Source organism: Nicotiana tomentosiformis, chromosome 3, assembly GCF_000390325.3.
Source record: "Nicotiana tomentosiformis chromosome 3, ASM39032v3, whole genome shotgun sequence".
Taxonomy (NCBI): Eukaryota; Viridiplantae; Streptophyta; class Magnoliopsida; order Solanales; family Solanaceae; genus Nicotiana; species Nicotiana tomentosiformis.
In genome coordinates, this window is record NC_090814.1 from 148227563 (window position 1) to 148245666 (window position 18104).

Sequence of the window (18104 nt, forward strand, 5' to 3'; positions counted from 1 at the left end):
GAAGGCCACTTAATTCTCAATCACAGCTTTTCTGTTGTAATTCACCTCCAAACCACTCGTATCTATTCAAAAATGACTCAATAATATCAAATATTGCTAAAGGAATCAATTATATTTCATAAATTAAATTTTCCAGTTTTTCCTCCAAAAAGTCAAAAAACGACCCCGGGCCCGCTTGGTCAAAACCCGAGGTTCGGACCAAAATCTTTTTACCCATTCACCCCCGAGCCCGAATATGTAATTAGGGCTACAAACTCAAGTTTAGAAAGATTTGACATTATTTAGAAAAAGAAAGTTCGTACCTCTGATACTTTTAAAGTATTTTCTCGAGATGGCAGAGTCTCGTGTTGATAACGTGTTATAAAATAAAGACAGTAAAGTAAAGACAAGTATAGAGAGAAACTGATATATTATTCAAACTTCAAACTTATGTACATAATGAACTGAATTCTCCTCTATTTATAGAAGAAAGGAAGCTGCTGTGTAAGCTGCTACTGCAAGCTGCTGTGTAAGCTGCTACTCTAAGCTGTTGTGTCAGATATAGATAATCTTCTACTATGGGTAATATTTATCCATAACGGAATACCGAAAGGATAAGCTTCTTGAGGAGGCTTATTTCCAATGGAGTACTAAATAGATAAACATATTTACGGCGGAGTCTCATATGGATAAGCTTCTTCAGGAAACTTATTTACAACGGAGTACTAAATGAACATCCATAATATAATATATTTATAACACTAATCTCATTTTCGTTAGTATTGTTTTTTGCCCCTAATGCATATCTAAGATTTTACTGTACGACCCAAGTATTTTCCATCAAAATTCATGTGCGAAAGGAGGAGCAAGTTTTGCTAAATTTCTCCTTTTTTTTTGTTTTTGTTTTGTTTTTTTGCAACATTTAAAATGGAGATAAAAATTAAACACAAGTCCTAAAAAGGGACATCAGTGAAATTAAACAGAATATATTCTTCATAAAAATCGAGGAAAGGGATAAAAAGGCTATCGGGTTAAAAGCTCTCTAGATACTTCCCGCCATTGTTCTCTCCTTTCCTTGAATTTCCGCTAAAGAAATTTGAATCAAATACATAGGAGTAGTGTTAATAGCAGCTCAATTCCACGCCAATACCTAAAACTCCAATTCTACTCACAATTCACAAAACCCTAGCCTTTGTATAGCATTTCGTCACTGCAACTATGCCGATAATTGAGGAAAAAGTAGTAAAAATGGAAAACGATGTATCATCACCTACTAATAATTCATTTGTTGAACCCTTCTTCAGCATTGGTTCTGAAGTCGAAGTCAGCACAGAAGAAAAAGGGTACAGTGGAGCTTGGTACGAAGCCACTATAATCGCACCACCAAAGTCCACAACTCCGGCTTCGAACAACAGTGATTCGTCTAATAAAAGCAAAAGAAAAATATGGGGTTATTGGGTTGAGTATAAGCATTTATTAGATGACAAAGATGGATCTACACATTTACGTGAGTACATTAGAAAACGGTCCATTTTACGGCCTGCCCCGCCAACTTGGATGGAGGATGAGCGCCTGTGTTTTCGAGTGACCGACGTTGTTGATGCATTTCATCTTGCAGGGTGGTGGACTGGAGTTGTTGTTCGTGTTGTTGGTACTGGTCCTGGTAGTATAGGTTGCAAGTTCCGGGTTGCTTTCAAGGATCCGGATGAGGAGCTCGAGTTTTCTCAGCGTGACTTGAGGTTCCATCTTGATTGGGTTGATGGAAATTGGAAACGGGCCATCACGTCACACCTAAATGTACTCCCTTTTCACCCGGTTTAAGCGATGCACTTTCCTTTTTAGAATGTTACTTTATCTGTATTTAGAAACAGTTTAATTAATGACACTGATACATGCAAGAAATATAGGGGAATCCGAGTTTATTAAGAATTACATCCATTCAGGTAATTATTGTTAGGTCGTTATAACAATAGTTAAATTGTGATAAGTAGATGTTGTAAGCAGTAGCTACAGTTATGAATTCTGGTTAGGTTGGCTTCTTCTTAAGATAGCTACATTACATAATTGTGAGCTGCTTTTGCGTTTCATGCTTGGATATTTTCCATGTGAATTTGTCAATTTTAAACGAGAAAGCAAGTCTAGAGGAATCACAAAAAGTGTTCCCAAAGATTTCATTGTTTGCGGAGGTTTTTAGGACTCGGTGTGTCAAGCATTTCTCCTTAAAATTAGTACGATTCAGAGTGTCCAGAGAGGTTCTCTCTGACAGTCTAAGACACTGGAAATAGGATTATTGTAAAGCTGTCCAAAGAAAGGATTTTTTGGCCAAAGCGAAATTTAAGGCCTTTTATCTAGGGGATACACGTGGGATGCTTTGTGCACTGGACTACCTTTTTCTTATATATATATATATATCTAGAGGATGTTTTCAAATATTTCGATTTAAATTTTTACAATTCTCTCAGAGTACAACACTCTGAAGAAATGTTTTAAAATACTTTCTTTGGTCAACACAACAAAGTTGACCTAGCTGATCCTTTCATATCGATTCCCTCTATATGTTTGGTGATTCATTTTATCTGACAGAAAGTCTATTTGTCCAAACAGTACATAAAATTTTCAAATAGCCCACAAGTATAAGGCTATAAACATGACTTATTGACCTGGAAAAAGCATTTGACAAGGTCCCTAGGGAAGTTCTTTGGAGATGACCGAAGGTGAAAGGTGTTCCGGTGGCTTATATTAGGGTGATTAAGGACATGCATGATGGAGCTAAGACTCGGGTTAGGACAGTGGGGGAGACTCAAAGCATTTTCTGGTTGTTATGGGGTTACACCAAGGATCTGCCCTTAGCCCGTTCTTATTTGCTCTGGCGATGGACGCATTGACACACTATAGTCAAGGGGAGGTGCCATGGTGTATGTTATTCGCCGATGATATAGTTCTGATTGATGAGACGCGAGGCGGTGTTAACGAGAGGTTGGAGGTTTGGAGACGGACGCTTGAGTCTAAAGGTTTCAACCTGAGCAGGACTAAGGCAGAATACGTGGAGTGCAAGTTCAGCGGCGTGTCGGGAGAAGCGGACATGAACGTGAGGCTTCCCTCTCAAGTCATCCCCAAGAAAGGGAGCTTCTTCAAGTATCTGGGGTCGGTTATCCAGAGGGATGGAGAGATTGAGGAGGATGTCACACACCGTATTGGGATGGGGTGGATGAAATGGAGGCCAGCGTTTGGCGTCTTGAGTGACAGGAAGGTGCCTCCGGAACATAAAAGGTAAGTTCTATAGAGCGGTGGTTAGACCAGCCATGTTGTATGATTTAGAGTGTTGGCCAGTCAAGAATTTCCATATTCAGAAGATGAAAGTTGCAGAAATGAAGATGTCGAGATGGATGTGCGGGCATACTCGGCTGGATAAGATTAGGAATGAAGATATTCGGTGAAGGTGGGCGTGGCTCCCATGGAAGACAAGATGCGGGAAGTTAGGCTTAGATGGTTCGGGCAGGTGCAGAGGAGAAGCCTGGATGCCTCAGTAAGGAGGTGTGAACGGCTGGTCTTGACGGGTATGAGGAGAGGTAGAGGGCGGCCTAAGAAATATTGGGGAGAGGGTGATCAGGCAGGACATGGTGCGGCTGCAGATTTTCGAGGACAAGGCCCTTGATAGAAATTTGTGGAGGTCGGAACATTAGGGTTGTAGGTTAGGAGATAGGAGGCTAGTCTGATAGTGTTTTGTTTTAGGCTGCTAGTGGCTCCAATTGTGTCCTTAGTACTTCATTAGGGTTGTAGGTTAGGTTGTAAGAAGCTAGCCTGGAAGTGTTTTGTCCTAGGATGTTAGTGGCTCTTGTTGTGTCATTATTCCATCGCGTTTGTGGTACTGTGCCATTGTTACTGCTTAGTGTTATTACTTGTCTCTCTATTTTTTGGTTATTACATTGTTGGTGTTATCTTTCTGGATTCCTTTGTTGTTACTGCTACATTATCTCTTTTCATCTTATTGTGCCGAGGGTCTATCGGAAACAGCCTCTCTGCTCCTCCGGAGTAGGGGTAAGGTCTGCGTACATACTACCCTCCCCAGACCCCACTTGTGGGATTTCACTGGGTTGTTGTTTTTGTTGTTGTTGTTGATTAGTCAAACTTATTGACTTTGGTCACTTGTCACATTAATTATGCAAAGATACCCTTTTTTGTAGTTCTACAATAGTTGCAAAATTTTACTGCTCTAGAATTGGAATAAATGATGCAAGTACACTAGAAGAAGTAGTGCTTTTTATGTCTTGCTATATTTGCAAACTTTTACTGCTTTGAACTACTTGGAGAAAGATAGCGTGAACCACAGCAACAACAACAACAACAACAATAATAACCCAGTATAATCCCACCAGTGGGGTCTGGGGAGGGTAGTGTGTACGCAAACCTTACCCCTACCCTGGGATAGAGAGGCTGTTTCCGATAGACCCTCGGCATCCCTCCCCCTCCAAGAACTCCCCACCTTGCTCTTGGGGTGACTCGAACTCACAACCTCTAGGTTAGAAGTGGAGGATGCTCACCACTAGAGCAACTCACTCTTGTTCAATGAGTCTTATACAGTATGGTTGTTACTGAAGTGGATTACTTAAGGTAAATGAAGCGCAAGTCTTCTTGGAACATCAACAACGTCAGAGGAAATAATGTGGCAGTACTATTTTATGAGTAACTAGCTTCTATGTTGCTAAAGTATGATCTACATCTTCTATAATTGAACAGCTATTTCTGAGCATGTTGGTGCAAGTATAAATATGTTAACCAGGATACATGAATGGCTACTAATTCAATTATAAATCAAGTGGTAAGTTTATGGGCACCTGCTTGGACACCTTCAAGGGGAGCAGGTCATTTTGTTCACTAGAAGAATAGCACTTGCTAGTAAAATGGCGGAGCATGTGATTTGTGAAGTTCTCGTGACTTCTATGATACGATCTAAGTTGGTCACATGATACGTAACCTACTTTTAAGTTCCATGGTTATTTATCCTCTTACTAATGATGTTACGTCCAAACCTTGGGCGCAGTTGCCTGTTGGAAATACCATGATATGGCTATCAAATTTGTGCTCGATGTCTTTTGTCTGAGTTCTCGCTTCATACATCTCATCTTGTTCTCATTGGGAAATGTTTTGCTTGCACAAGGTCTTAAAGATATCTCTCACTGGATTGGATTTCACTATACTTCTGATGCTTTATCGCTGATTCAAGGGCTTGGAGTTGTGATGCTGCATTTAATTATTCACAGCTAGTGACTAGAGTCTATTCTTTCAGGATATTACATCATTAAGTAACAAATTACTTGCTTTTATGCCGATGATATCAGACGGCTCTTCAAGATGGAAGTGCAACTGCTGCAAAGGATCAGACCAACAAGGGGACATCAGATGCCAAAAAGAATCTGGAGATTTCTGAATCTAGAAGTGATGTAGTACAGCCTATGAAGAAGTTAAAAACTAAAAAAAATGTTGTGGAAGCATTGGAGAATCAACATTTTCCCGGGCCTTTGGTCTCTTGGAAGGTACTCGTAAGGGACTTCTACCATTTTCTTCTTAGCGCATGTGTCATTCTTCTCATATTTTGCATGATAACTCATTTGCCTTATTTTTGCTCTATCCTTTTTGGACTTCTATAGGTCTTTTATCATTTATTTAAGGTACAATTTGAGTGCAAGAGATGATAGAGTGATCCTCTCTTAGTTGACAAGGATAGATGGACTTATAATCATAATTGATTTGCGTGCTGTATGCTATGCTCCTTTGCTTTCTAGGACTGTTCCACAATAGCTGGTAGAGTGTAATTTTTCCTGATTCTTTGGACAAGCAGGAAAATTATTGGTAACATGTTGGAAATATTCAAAAAAACTGGATTATTGTCAATCTTTTGTTTCAGTTTGTCAACTGTGAAAAAGAATGACACTTTTACTACCGTTTGACCAGCCGAAATCTAATTAATTTCATTTCCTCTTGTCCTGATATCTTGCGACTTGAACTAATTTTGCTTCTTCAATGTACTTTGATAGTAAGCTTTAAGATTTGATCTATGTTAAAATTAACTTAACTGGTTTCTAATATGTCTTGTATGATCATCAACTTAGAATATTCAGATTATCTGATTGTCAAGATAAACCTATTCAGCAGGGTTAACATATGATTGTTTTCAGCTGTGTTAAGACGACAACTGTTGATTTACATACCAAATGTATCATAATTGGAGAAAAGGAGAAAGAGTTCTCTAGAGCTCGAGTGTTTTGGTAATTTGAGTTAACTTTGCAGACTAGGAGAGCAAGAAAAGTTGGTTCAGTAAATAATCAATCAAGTCATGCCATGGAAGAAAATGTAGATTGTTCACCAGCTGGGATCACACATTCTACAGATATTGGTAAGTGACTCTAAATTTTCCTCTTCCTAGTTGGGACTCATCATTACTTGTGAAGAACTCAACTAAACTGTGGGTGCAGACTGCAGTAAACAAGGAGATGTTGAAAAGGTTGTCGACAGAGAGCTGAACGAAGAAGATATTGGGACTGTGGATGTGGGAATCCTAGCGGCTAAAAATCCCGGTGTCCATTCTCTCAAGCGCACTGGAGATAAGGATGGGGAGCTAAGTGATCCAAAAGTTCAGACGGTTGAGGTAACATATTATTATGGTGCTCATTCATCTGCATCAAATCTGTAAGTACTTAGAATCTATCATCAGCATTTGGATATGATGCATAGTACCAGAATAATGCACGCCGATGCTTAGATTTTACCTACAGTATGGGCCAAAATAAAGATTTTGATGATATGTAACTGATAGAAATATGTATTCCATACGCTTGAGTTCCGTTTCTTTTCTCCATAGATTCACTTTTCTGTTCATTTCTGATTGATTATGGTGTTGTCTTCTATTCTTTCTCATTCAGGAGAGCAGCAAAGAAAGTACTAAGAATCTGTCTGACCATGGATCATTGACAGTGCTACAAGGTAACTGATTTGGTACTCTTTTTTTTTTTTTTTGGTTCATTGCGTCATTGTAAAATGTTCTACTCGATGACAGGTGTGGAGACACAAGTACCTGGGAGCACTCTCCATGACACGGTTAACGAACAAAATGCAATAAATCAAATTAAGCTGACTTCAACTGATGAGATAAGTATTTCTGCAGGTAAAACGTGCCTTTTCAATTCAAATTAACGCAATATTTTTACTTTCTTCAGGATTAGTGCTCATCTTAACACTGTTTAGTAATTCCTACGTGTTAAGCATCTTGTTTCGAAATTTATGGTTCTCAAAGAAATTGTGTCTAATGTTAAATTAATCCACCTTATTAGGAGGTTGGTGGAATTACAAGGATAGGAAGAAGGATCTGCACATGGTGTTTATTGACCTGTAGAAAGCATATGACAAGGTAACTAGGGAGGTTCTCTGGAGATGCCTGGAGACAAAAGGTGTACCGGTAGCTTACATTAGGGCGATCAAGGACATGTATGATGGAGCTAAGACTCGGATTAGGACAATGGGAGGCGACTCAGAGCATTTCCCGGTTGTTATGGGGTTACATCAAGGATCTGCGCTCAGGCCGTTCTTATTTGCCCTGGTGATGGACGCCCTGACACACCACATTCAAAGGGAGGTACCATGGTGTATGTTATTCGCCGACGACATAGTTCTGATTCATGAGACGCGAGGCGGTGTTAACGACATGCTGGAGGTTTGGAGGCACACCCTTGAATCTAAGGGTTTCAAGTTGAGCAGGACTAAGATAGAATATCTGGAATGCGAGTTCAGTGCTGAGTCGGGGGAAGTGGGCATGGACGTGAGGCTTGGAGCACAGGTCATCCCCAAGAGAAGTAGTTTTAAGTACTTGGGGTCGATTATCCAGGGGGGCGGAGAGATTGATGGGGACGTCACACTCCGTATAGGGGTGAGGTGGATAAACTGAAGGTTAGCATCAGGAGTCCTGTGTGACAAGAGAGTGCCACCGTTAGTCAAAGGTAAGTTCTATAGAGCTGTGGTTAGACCTGCCATGTTGTATGGGGCAGAGTGTTGGCCGGTTGGATAAAATGAAGGTTAGCATCAGGAGTCCTGTGTGACAAGAGAGTGCCACCGTTAGTCAAAGGTAAGTTCTATAGAGCTGTGGTTAGACCGGCCATGTTGTATGGGGCAAAGTGTTGGCCGGTTAAGAACTCTCATATCCAGAAGATGAAAGTGGCAGAGATGAGGATGTTGAGATGGATGTGCGGGCATACTAGGATGGATAAGATTATGAATGAAGTTATTCGGAAGAAGGTGGGCGTGGCTCCTATGGATGACAAGATGCGGGAAGCGAGGCTCAGATAGTTCGGGCACGTGCGGGGGAGGAGCCCTGATGCTCCGGTGAGGAGGTGCAAGAGTTTGGCCCTGGCGGGGACGAGAAGAGGTAGAGGGCGACCTAAGAAGTATTGGAGAGAGGTGATTAGACATGACATGGCGTTGCTACAGATTTCCGAGGACATGGCCCTTGATAGGAAGGTTTGGAGGTCGAGCATTAGGGTTATAGGTTAGGACGTAGTCGAGTCCAGGGGTGAGGCTAGTTTGGTAGGGGTGGTCTTAGACTGCTAGGGGTTTATGTTGTGTTCTCCCTATCCTTATGTTTTCATAGCATCAAGCTTATTTTCTGGTTTTGTTATTGTATTTCAACTATTTTATAGTTCTTATGATGCTGTTATTATTTTTTTTGTTTCTGTTTGATGGTACTAATATATTGTCACTTCCCATCTCTTCTCGTCTTTTTCATCTTCATGAGGCGAGGGTCTTTCGGAAACAGCCTCTCTACTCCTTCGGGGTAGGGGTAAGGTCTGCGTACACACTACTCTCCCCAGACCTCACTTGTGGGATTTTATTGGGTCGTTGTTATTGTTGTTAAATTAATCTTTAGTTAGAAAGTTTAATCAGACTTCCCTTGTAGCAAGAGTTTTAGTGTGACCTCCAGCTTTCCTGCATTACTTGATAGTACTATTTAAATATTAGAGAGGAGATTCTAAAATTGCGCATCCTCAATTTCTAATTCCAACTAACAAGAAGAGCTGCAGGTTATCTGTTTTCTTTTTCAAAGTTTATGGTTCTCAAAAAAATAGTGTTCTAATGTTAAATTTTCCTGCTTGTTGAATTAGAAAGTTTAATTAGACCTCTTTTGTTCCGGAAGTATAAAGAACTCCAAGCTTCCTACGTTGTTTGACACTGTTAAAATAAGAGAAAGTGAGGTATCTAAAATTTGCTGTCCTCAATTTCTAATTCCAACTTGCGACAAGGGCTGCAGCGAGCATAGTCAAGCCGAATATCAAGGTGTTTGTGCAAGATTTGAGTAAGTTATTGATAGTTTTATGAGTTTGAGCTTAATCGAACTTTATAATTTGATACAAACTCGACTTTCATAGTAGTTAAAAAATGAAGAATGAAAAAGAATATGAAAAAAATTTCCCCTCTTGATTGGTTAGCCACATTTTCTACTATCATATTAGTATTTTCCTTAAACTATAATTGGGTTTCCTAATTTTAAGTATTAGATGGAAGATGACCACTACCAATCAAATTTGTAGTTGAACCAGCCTGCTGAGCTTTATAATTGACAACTCCAATGTTCATATTCACATGCAACAATCAATCGAGCTCCTCCTTCCCCCTTCCCCTGTAGGAGACTGAACTGTTTGGTTAGAGCTAGAATAATTTGCATAGTTCCAACTAAAAATGGCTCAACTCAGGTGCTTCTGCCTTTCATTTCTGATATCTTGCAGTTTTCTGTTGTTGTTTACGTGAACAACAAACCCAGTAAATTCCCACAAGTGGGATTGTTGTTTACGTCAAAATCACTTTATTCTTTTACCCCGTTAGTTGCATAGTTAATCAGTCAGCATTTACAGGAGCTTCTCCTACATCAGTCCAGCCATGTACCGGGACCAGTTCTCGGCATTCTAATGAATGGCCAGATGCTGCACTTAGTTCCATCACAACTCCTGAGCCGAGCCTGGCACTGCCATTTCAGAAAAATTCCACTGTTTGGAGATCACTTGAATCTATGGAAATATTTGCAAAAATTCCACAAAATCCACATTTCTCACCTTTAGCAGAACATGAGGAGGAGAAACGAGAAGAGCTAGCTTTACAAAAGATGCTAAAGTACGCCTTCCTTGGCGATAAGATATCAAAATTAACCATTGCTGATCTTAAAAATTCAATGGTCATCAATGACATTCTGACATCTCTCGAGGACTTGGAGGAGTGTGGATTTGATGTTATGCAGATTAAATGTCCATTGGACGATCTACTATTGAACAGCGAGAGGCAAATTCAATTCAAAAACAAGTTGGATGAAATAAAGGGCAGAACCAGAGACTGCATTCTTGAGAGAGCAGAAGCTGAAAAAGAGATCAGCAAGATTGCTATGAAGGTAAATGAACTGGAGAAAGAACTTATGTTTGCCAAGAACACGATAGAGACGAAGGATCAAGAGATCATTGTATTGAGATCTAAAGAGACTGCCATTTCTGACGAAATACGTCAAGTTCAACTTGACTTTGAAGGGGCATCAGCTTCACTGAAGCAAACCTTCTGCTGAACAATGCTCTGTACAACTTAAGTATGAACAAACTTTGGTTTTTGTTGATCTGCTCACCAAAAATACTACAGTGAAAGTTTTGAACATTTGACTTAGAAAAGTAGATTGCAAAAACTCAAAAGATCCAGACAAAGTAAATATGCATTATGCTATTTTTCAATTACCAAAGTTTTTTCCATTTTAGATATCCCGGTAAGAGCTTAATAGACAATAATTTATTGCCTATTTTGCTAATAGAATTACGTACTATTTCCTTATCTAGTGGTGAGTACCCTCCACTTCCAACCAAGAGGTTGGGAGTTCGAGTCACCCCAAGAGCAAGGTGGGGAGTTCTTGGAGGGAGGGAGCCGAGGGTCTATCGGAAACAACCTCTCTACCCCAGGGTAGGGGTAAGGTCTGTGTACACACTACCCTCCCCAGACCCCACTAGTGGGATTATACTGGGTTGTTATTTTTGTTGTTCCTTATCTAGATGTTTAGCATTTTATTTTGAAGAAACATGACAAATGAGTCTTTTAATTTTGTTTTTTCGTTCTCTTTACTTAGGAAAAGTACCATGAGGTCATATAACACAGTACATCATATTGGGCAAGCTTCAGTGTTTATTTTTGAAAAAAGTATCTTTTTGAAAGATAAATTGTTTGGCCAAGTTATTGAGGAAAAAAATGATTTTTATTCATGACTATAACTGCATCGAGGAAATAGTAATTTCTAGCATATCGAAGTAAAAAAATATAAAACCTAGAGGGACTAGGGCATGCAATTCTCTCTCGGGCATGTTAGCAAACGTGCACCATCCATGGGAAAGCGAGCTTGTGTACCATTCCAGAAGGCTCTAATGGCTCAGGAAACAATGGCGAAAGTCAATAATCAACAGAGGGAGGAAACAATTCAAAAGGAAATAGCTGTGGAGAAGGAAAAAATCCCGAATCGAAGTGAAAAACAAAATAATGAACAGGAAATCAATGCAACGGTAGTTACAGAGAATGAATTTCAGGGGACTACGGATGGAGCAGATTGATGAGACAAACCACCTACGCCTAGGCGTACATCATGGAGTGAAATAGCAAGAGGTGGATCCAGCTCTATAAAACTATCGTGGGCAGATGAAGCTGACCTAATGGAGGAGGTAACAACGAAGATGTCTGTGTGGGATAACTTTGATATTGCAATAGTCACAAATGCAGGATTCAAGCTTGAATATGTATCGCCTATGACGAAGGGGGAGGCAGCTGTATGTGAAATTGAATTGGAGGATATAAGTTTAGAAATAGAATATTGGAGGAACACAGTTGTATGCTATGTGTTAGGAGCTCATCCTCCATTCACTGTTATGAATGGATTCATCCAGAGGCAATGGGCAAAGCATGGAATAAATAAGATTTCAATGTTCAGAATGGGATAGTTTTGGTACGCTTTGATACAGAATTGGGGAAGAATGAAGTACTTCAAGGAGGGATCTATCACTTTGATAACAAGCCTTTTATTGTGAAATCATGGAGTCCGGATATGAAATTTACTAGGGATGAGTTATACATTGTCCCAATTTGGGTGAAACTTCCTGGACTAGATTTCAAATACTGGAGCCCTAAAGGACTCAGTAAGATTGGAAGTCTGGTAGGTAAACCCCTTATGGTGGATAAGAACACTGAAAAGAAGATTGGATTAAATTTTGCAAGGATGTTGATAGAAGTGGAGATGGATGCAGTACTATCTGATAGAATATGGTTCAAAAATGAAAAAGGAATGTTGATTGAGCAACGAGTATTATATGATTGGAAGCCTACATTGTGTAAGCATTGTAAGAAATATGGTCATGATGAAGGTGAATGCAGGAAGAAGAAAAGTACTAGTCAAGTTGAAAAGGAGATACCAGGAAGTCCAAAAGAGAAGGAAGTACAGGAAGTGAATATACAAGGCAGAGAAGCTGGGAAAGAAACCACAACATCAATGACAGAGGCAAACATGAAGACAAATATAACTACTCATGGCAAGCAGAATGAGAGGATACAGAATGAATGAGTGACTCCTATTAATTCTAGGAGACCACAACAGAAACATGCTAATTAACAAGAGAAACAAGCAAATGCATTCCAAGTATTAGAGGAGTCTGGGCCAAGCATACAGGTCCAAGAAGGTAATGTGAGAAAAGGGGGAGACATAATCATTCCCAATACTGGGAATGGATAGTCTACTCTGTTGGAATGTAAAGAGGCTAAATAGCCCTAATAAGCAGAAAGAGGTTAAACTCCTCTGCAACAACCAAGCTGCAGGTTTGGTTAGGGTTGTTGGAAACTAAGGTAAAAAGTACAAAAATAACACAGATTGCAAACAACATGTTTGGAGGTTGGCAGTATATAACAAATCTTGAAAATCACTACAATGGAAGGATATGGATCTCATGGAGGCCAGACTACTTCTAGGTAGAGGCAATTAGTATGACAGCACAAGCCATTACTTGCAAGGTATTGTACATTCCGAGGCAACACACTTTTCTATTGACCATGGTATATGCTTTTAACACCAGGAATGAGAGGAAAGAGTTGTGGAGCTATTTGAGTAGCTTGAGTAGAGGTTGGCAGATTCCATGGATAATAATTGGTGACTTCAACTCTGTTTTGAGAATAGATGATAGAATTAGGGGCAATCCAATAACTATGAGTGAGATAGTTGACTTTAGTGAATGTGCAGAAGAGCGTGAATTCATAGAACTACCCCAGCATGGGAGCAGATACACTTCGAATGATAGACATGGGGAAACGAGGGTGGACTCAAAAATTGACTGGGCATTTGTCAATAGACAGTGGTTGGACAACATGCCAGCATACATAGACAATTTTCTACTAGAAGGTATCAGTGATCATAGCCCAATTAGAATCTCAATGGTGAATGCTAATAGTTGCAGGAAGAAAGCATTAAAATTCTGCAACACATGGGCTCAACACCCAGAGTTCTTATCCAGAATTGATCAAATATGGAGCAAACTGTTGAAGGATACAAGATGTATCAAATTGTGTATAAGCTAAAACAGTTAAAGAAGAGCTTGCAGGAATTAAATAGACAACACTTCAGGAATATACTGACTGAAGCAAATGAAGATAGAGAGGCTTTGGAGAAAATTCAGAAAGAGTTGCAATTGAAGCCAGGAGAGGCACGTCTGCAGGCACAAGAGAAGGAAAATTACCAGAAGTTCAGAAGGAGTTCTTACCTAGCTGAGATATTTTTACTGCAAAGAAGTAAAGGTAAGTGGATCAAGCTGGGTGATGATAATACTAGATACTTCTTTTCTGTGATCAAACACAGGAAGCTTCAGCAAGCTATTACACAGCTGAAGAATAAAGATGGGCAGTTGCAAACTGAACCTGACTCTATAGCTCAGATCTTGGTGGATTTCTATCAGGATATGCTAGGTAGGAAATCAAATCACAGAGTTAAAACATTTAAGAGTATCTTGCACAATGGGAAAAGGTTGACATTATAGCAACAACTGAGATTAGTACAACCATATCATGAGATGGATGTAAAGAAAGCACCGGGTAATATTGACAGGAACAAGAGCCCTGGGCCTGATGGTTACATCAGTGAATTTTTTAAGGCTGCCTGGCAGATTATAGGAGAAAATATAACTCAAGCTATACTTGAGTTCTTTAGTACTTGGCATCTCTTAAAGCAGTTAAATGCTACAATGATCTCCCTGATTCTCAAGATAGAAGTACCAATGAAAACATGTCACTTTCGACCAATTTCATGTTGTAATGTTCTATATAAGATCATTTCTAAAATGATTTGTGTTAGACTAAGAGAAGCAGTGGGAAGTATTGTGGCAGAGAACCAAGCTGCTTTTGTCAAGGTGAGATCTCTAGTGCATAATGTGCTGGTTTGTCATGATATCTTGAGACACTATAGCAGGAAGACCACTCCACGTTGTATGCTGAAAATAGATTTAAAGAGGGCATATGGTATGGTTAGTTGGGAATTTATTGCGGAAGCATTAGAAGGCTATGGTTTTCCAAGAGCATTCATAGCAATAGTCATGGAACGTATTGCATCTACAAAGTTCTCAATTAAGGTTAACGGAGAAGGGTATGGATATTTTAAAGGAAGAAGAGGTCTGAGACAAGGTGATCCCATGTCACCCTTAGTCTTTGTGCTAGTTATGGAGTATTTTTCAAGAACTTTGAAGAAGATAGGAGAGCTGCCTGACTTTAAATATCACCCAATGTGCAAGCAGATTAAACTCACCCATCTAATATTTGCCGATGACTTAATGCTCTTCTGTAAAGGAGACATGAAATCTGTTTCTAGACTAATGGAGGCCCTTACTCATTTTAGTGAAGTAACAGGTTTAGTGGCGAACATGGAAAAGTCAAGCATCTTTATGACAAGTATGGAGGATGACATCAAGAATCAATTGGTACAGCTAACAAGGTTCTCAGTAGGCACTTTGCCAATAAGATATCTGGGATTGCCTCTTTCGTCTAAGAAGTGGAGTAAGATTGATTTTGACCAGCTTGTAGACAAGATAATTGTCACGACCCCAAATTTTCTCCGTAGGATGTCGTGATGGCACCTAGTATCTAAGACTAGGTAAGTCTATCAATGCGAAAATAATGATAGAAATCTAAAATAAATGAACTGCAATTCAAATAATTACAACTCCCAAAATCCGGTAGAAATAAGTCACAAGCTTCTAAGAATTTATCCTCAATGTACCTATATATCAGGGTCTAAAGAAAAATAAGGAAGCAACATAATAATGATAGAAGGGGACTCAGGAGTCTGCGGACGCTGGCAGATATACCTCGAAATCTCCGTACACAGGTAGCTCACTGATGTCTGAACTGGTAGGATGTACCTGGATCTGCACAAAAAGATGTGCAGAATCGTAGTATGAGTACACTATAACGGTACCCAGTAAGTGCCAAGCTTAACCTCGGTAGAGTAGTGACGAGGTCAGGTCAGGCCCTATTGGAATAATAAAAGACAAGGTAAAATGTTTTAACAATATAATAAAAATTAAATGACAATGAAAATGAATCAAGTAAGTAGTATGTCACCAATCGACTACGCAAAATAATGGCAAATAATACCTCGTCGAAACAAAACAGAATTTTTTTCAACTTTAAGAAAATCACAACAATAATCAAAGGCAACTGCGGCCATAAATCAATATCAACAAGGGCACTCCCGAGGTACCACCTCGTAGTCCTAAATCATAAATAAATTCAGAATATCTCATTTCCTTCTATCACCGCGGGAGCCTTCACAATTTATTTTAAAGAAAATATTTTTTCCGAAATAGCATCCTGCGTTTTAGCCACCCTTATCACACCGCATGACTTCTAATAGTTTCCCTACTAGCCACGCGTATCAAGCCACCCTTATCTCACCGCATGCGTTTCAACACCCAGACCTTATACCACCGCATGCGTATCAATATCACAATATATCACAATTTGCACCTCAAGTGCTTAAATATTTCGAAGTGCCCAATATTTCAATTTGCCAAAATAAACAACATCAAAATTTAAACATGTAAAACAATTAGCAGGAAAAAGGTCAAGCAAATTTAAAGTATAAAAATCAGATCAATGATGAAGAATATAACAAAATAAAATAATTTAAATAATTTAAAATAGTGATCTACACAATTTAAAGACATAGTATTCCACATTTAGCCCGTGTACACACTCGTCACCTCGTGTACACGACTTTCATCACATTAAAATTATCACATCAATACCAATCCTAGGGAAAATTTCCCCCACACAAAGTTAGACAAGTCACTTACCTCGACTTGCTCCAATTTAATCCACTAGTAGGCCTTTTACTCGATTATCCAACTCTGAATGGCTCGAATCTAGCCAAAATAATTCGATAGTCAACAAAAATTATAGGAATGAATTTCATAAGAAAATACTACATTTTTCAATAAAATTCGAAATTAGCTCAAAAATCGCTCGTGGGGCCCACGTCTCGGAATCCGGCGAAACTCACAAAATCCGACAACCTATTCAATTACAAGTCCAACTATACCAGTTTCACTCAAATCCAACTCCGAATCGACACCGAAATCTCAAAAATTTGTTTTTATGAGATTTCTAAAATTTTTCCAAATTTCAATCTCAAAACACTAATTAAATGGTTAAAACAATGATGGATTCGGGTAATCTAACCAAAATTGAGTTAAGAACACTTACCCCGATGTTTTCTCTGAAAATCTCCCAAAAATCGCCTATCCCCAAGCTCCAATTTGTCAAAAGTGAAAAATGGGACAAAGTCCCCCGTTTTATAATTCTGTCCAGGCAGCCATCGGTCCTGCCTCGATCCTAACCCTCGATCATGGCCCTCGATCCTGGGCCTCGATCCTAACCTTCGATCCTGGGCATCGATCATGGCCTTCGATTCTGGCTTTCGATCATGTCCCTCGATCCTGAGCCTCGACCCTGGCTTCGATCCTGGCCCTCGACCCTGAGCCTCGATCCTGGCCTTCGAACCTGGCTTCGATCCTGGCCCTCGACCCTGAGCCTCGATTATGGCCTTCGACCCTGGGCTCGATTTTCTGCATTCCTAGCAGAAGGAAATTGCAGCAGCTTTTGCAGGAGCTGTTTAAGTCCAACCTTTAATCCGTTAACCATCCGAAACTCACCTGAGGCCCTCGGGACCTCAACCAAATACAACAACAAGTCCTAAAATATCATACGAACTTATTTGAAACCTCAAATCACATCAAATAACGCTAAAATCACAATTCACACCCCAATTCAAGCTTAATGAAACTTAAGAATTTCTAACTTCTACATTCGATGTCGAAACCTATCAAATCAAATCCGATTGCCCTCAAATTTTGCACACAAGTCATAAATGACATAACCGAGCTATAAAAATTTTCGGAACTGCATTCTGACCCCGATATCAAAAAGTCAACTGCCCGGTCAAACTTCCAAATTTAAATTCCTATTTTTTGCCATTTCAAGCCTAATTTAACTACGGACTTCCAAATAAAATTTTGGACACGCTCCTAAGTCCAAAATCACCATACGGAGTTGTTGGAATCATCAAAATTCTATTCTGGGGTCGTTTACACATAAGTCGACATCCGGTCACTATTTGAACTTAAGCTTTAAACCTTGGAACTAAGTGTTCCAATTGATTCCAAAACCTCACCGGACCTGAACCGACTACCCCGGCAAGTCACATAACAGTTATAAAGTACAAAATGAGCAGTAAATAGGGAATGGCTACAACTTTTAAAACGACTGGCCGGGTCGTTACATCCTCCCCCTCTTAAACAAACGTTCGTTCTCGAACGGATTTAGAATTACACCTGGAGTCTCAAATAGGTGTGGATATTTGTTCTGCATCTCCCGCTCTGTCTCCCAAGTAGCTTCTCCTTCTGGCTGGCCTCTCCACTGCACCTTCAAGGAAGCAATGTTCTTTGACCTCAGCTTTCGAACCTGCCTGTCCAAAACAGCCACTGGTTCCTCAACATAAGATAGATCCTTGTCCAACTGAACTGAACTGAAGTCTAACA

General features: G+C 39.7%; 3 protein-coding genes across 6 annotated transcripts; all 3 read left to right on the forward strand.

Moving 5' to 3' along the window:
* Positions 1 to 973: 973 nt before the first annotated feature.
* Positions 974 to 10753, forward strand: LOC104119960 (DUF724 domain-containing protein 3-like). Of its 4 annotated transcripts, none has more exons than XM_033652509.2 (8): positions 974 to 1486; positions 1598 to 1776; positions 5319 to 5519; positions 6268 to 6373; positions 6453 to 6625; positions 6900 to 6960; positions 7034 to 7141; positions 9876 to 10753. In XM_033652509.2, exons 1-8 carry the CDS (start codon positions 1198 to 1200, stop codon positions 10568 to 10570), a joined length of 1812 nt encoding a protein of 603 aa, XP_033508400.1. In that variant the 5' UTR covers positions 974 to 1197; the 3' UTR covers positions 10571 to 10753. The 4 variants fall into 4 exon arrangements, with proteins under 4 accessions (XP_033508400.1, XP_033508399.1, XP_070053917.1 ...); XM_070197816.1 differs by having other exon boundaries at positions 975 to 1486; positions 5319 to 5513; XM_033652508.2 differs by having other exon boundaries at positions 974 to 1776.
* A 958-nt stretch (positions 10754 to 11711) lies between these two features.
* LOC138908655 (uncharacterized) lies at positions 11712 to 12592 on the forward strand. Its single transcript, XM_070199335.1, has 2 exons — positions 11712 to 11864; positions 11966 to 12592. Exons 1-2 carry the CDS (start codon positions 11712 to 11714, stop codon positions 12590 to 12592), a joined length of 780 nt encoding a protein of 259 aa, XP_070055436.1.
* Positions 12593 to 13074: 482 nt separating this feature from the next.
* Positions 13075 to 14051, forward strand: LOC104119964 (uncharacterized). Its single transcript, XM_009631605.1, has 2 exons — positions 13075 to 13420; positions 13564 to 14051. The coding sequence occupies exons 1-2, from the start codon at positions 13075 to 13077 to the stop codon at positions 14049 to 14051; spliced, it is 834 nt and encodes a 277-aa protein (XP_009629900.1).
* The last annotated feature ends 4053 nt before the right edge of the window (positions 14052 to 18104 follow it).

What these genes read in the sequence shown, in the direction of transcription:
- LOC104119960 (XM_033652508.2), top strand. Translation starts at nt 1,198, where the DNA reads ATGCCGATAATTGAGGAAAAAGTAGTAAAAATGGAAAACGATGTATCA. An exon ending in TGGTCTCTTGGAAGGTACTC is followed by an intron (nt 5,520 to 6,267) that starts GTAAGGGACTTC and finishes TTAACTTTGCAG; the next exon opens with ACTAGGAGAGCAAGAAAAGT. An exon ending in CAAAAGTTCAGACGGTTGAG is followed by an intron (nt 6,626 to 6,899) that starts GTAACATATTAT and finishes TTTCTCATTCAG; the next exon opens with GAGAGCAGCAAAGAAAGTAC.
- LOC138908655 (XM_070199335.1), top strand. Translation starts at nt 11,712, where the DNA reads ATGTCTGTGTGGGATAACTTTGATATTGCAATAGTCACAAATGCAGGA. An exon ending in AATATTGGAGGAACACAGTT is followed by an intron (nt 11,865 to 11,965) that starts GTATGCTATGTG and finishes TTCAATGTTCAG; the next exon opens with AATGGGATAGTTTTGGTACG.
- LOC104119964 (XM_009631605.1), top strand. Translation starts at nt 13,075, where the DNA reads ATGGTATATGCTTTTAACACCAGGAATGAGAGGAAAGAGTTGTGGAGC. An exon ending in AGACAATTTTCTACTAGAAG is followed by an intron (nt 13,421 to 13,563) that starts GTATCAGTGATC and finishes AAACTGTTGAAG; the next exon opens with GATACAAGATGTATCAAATT.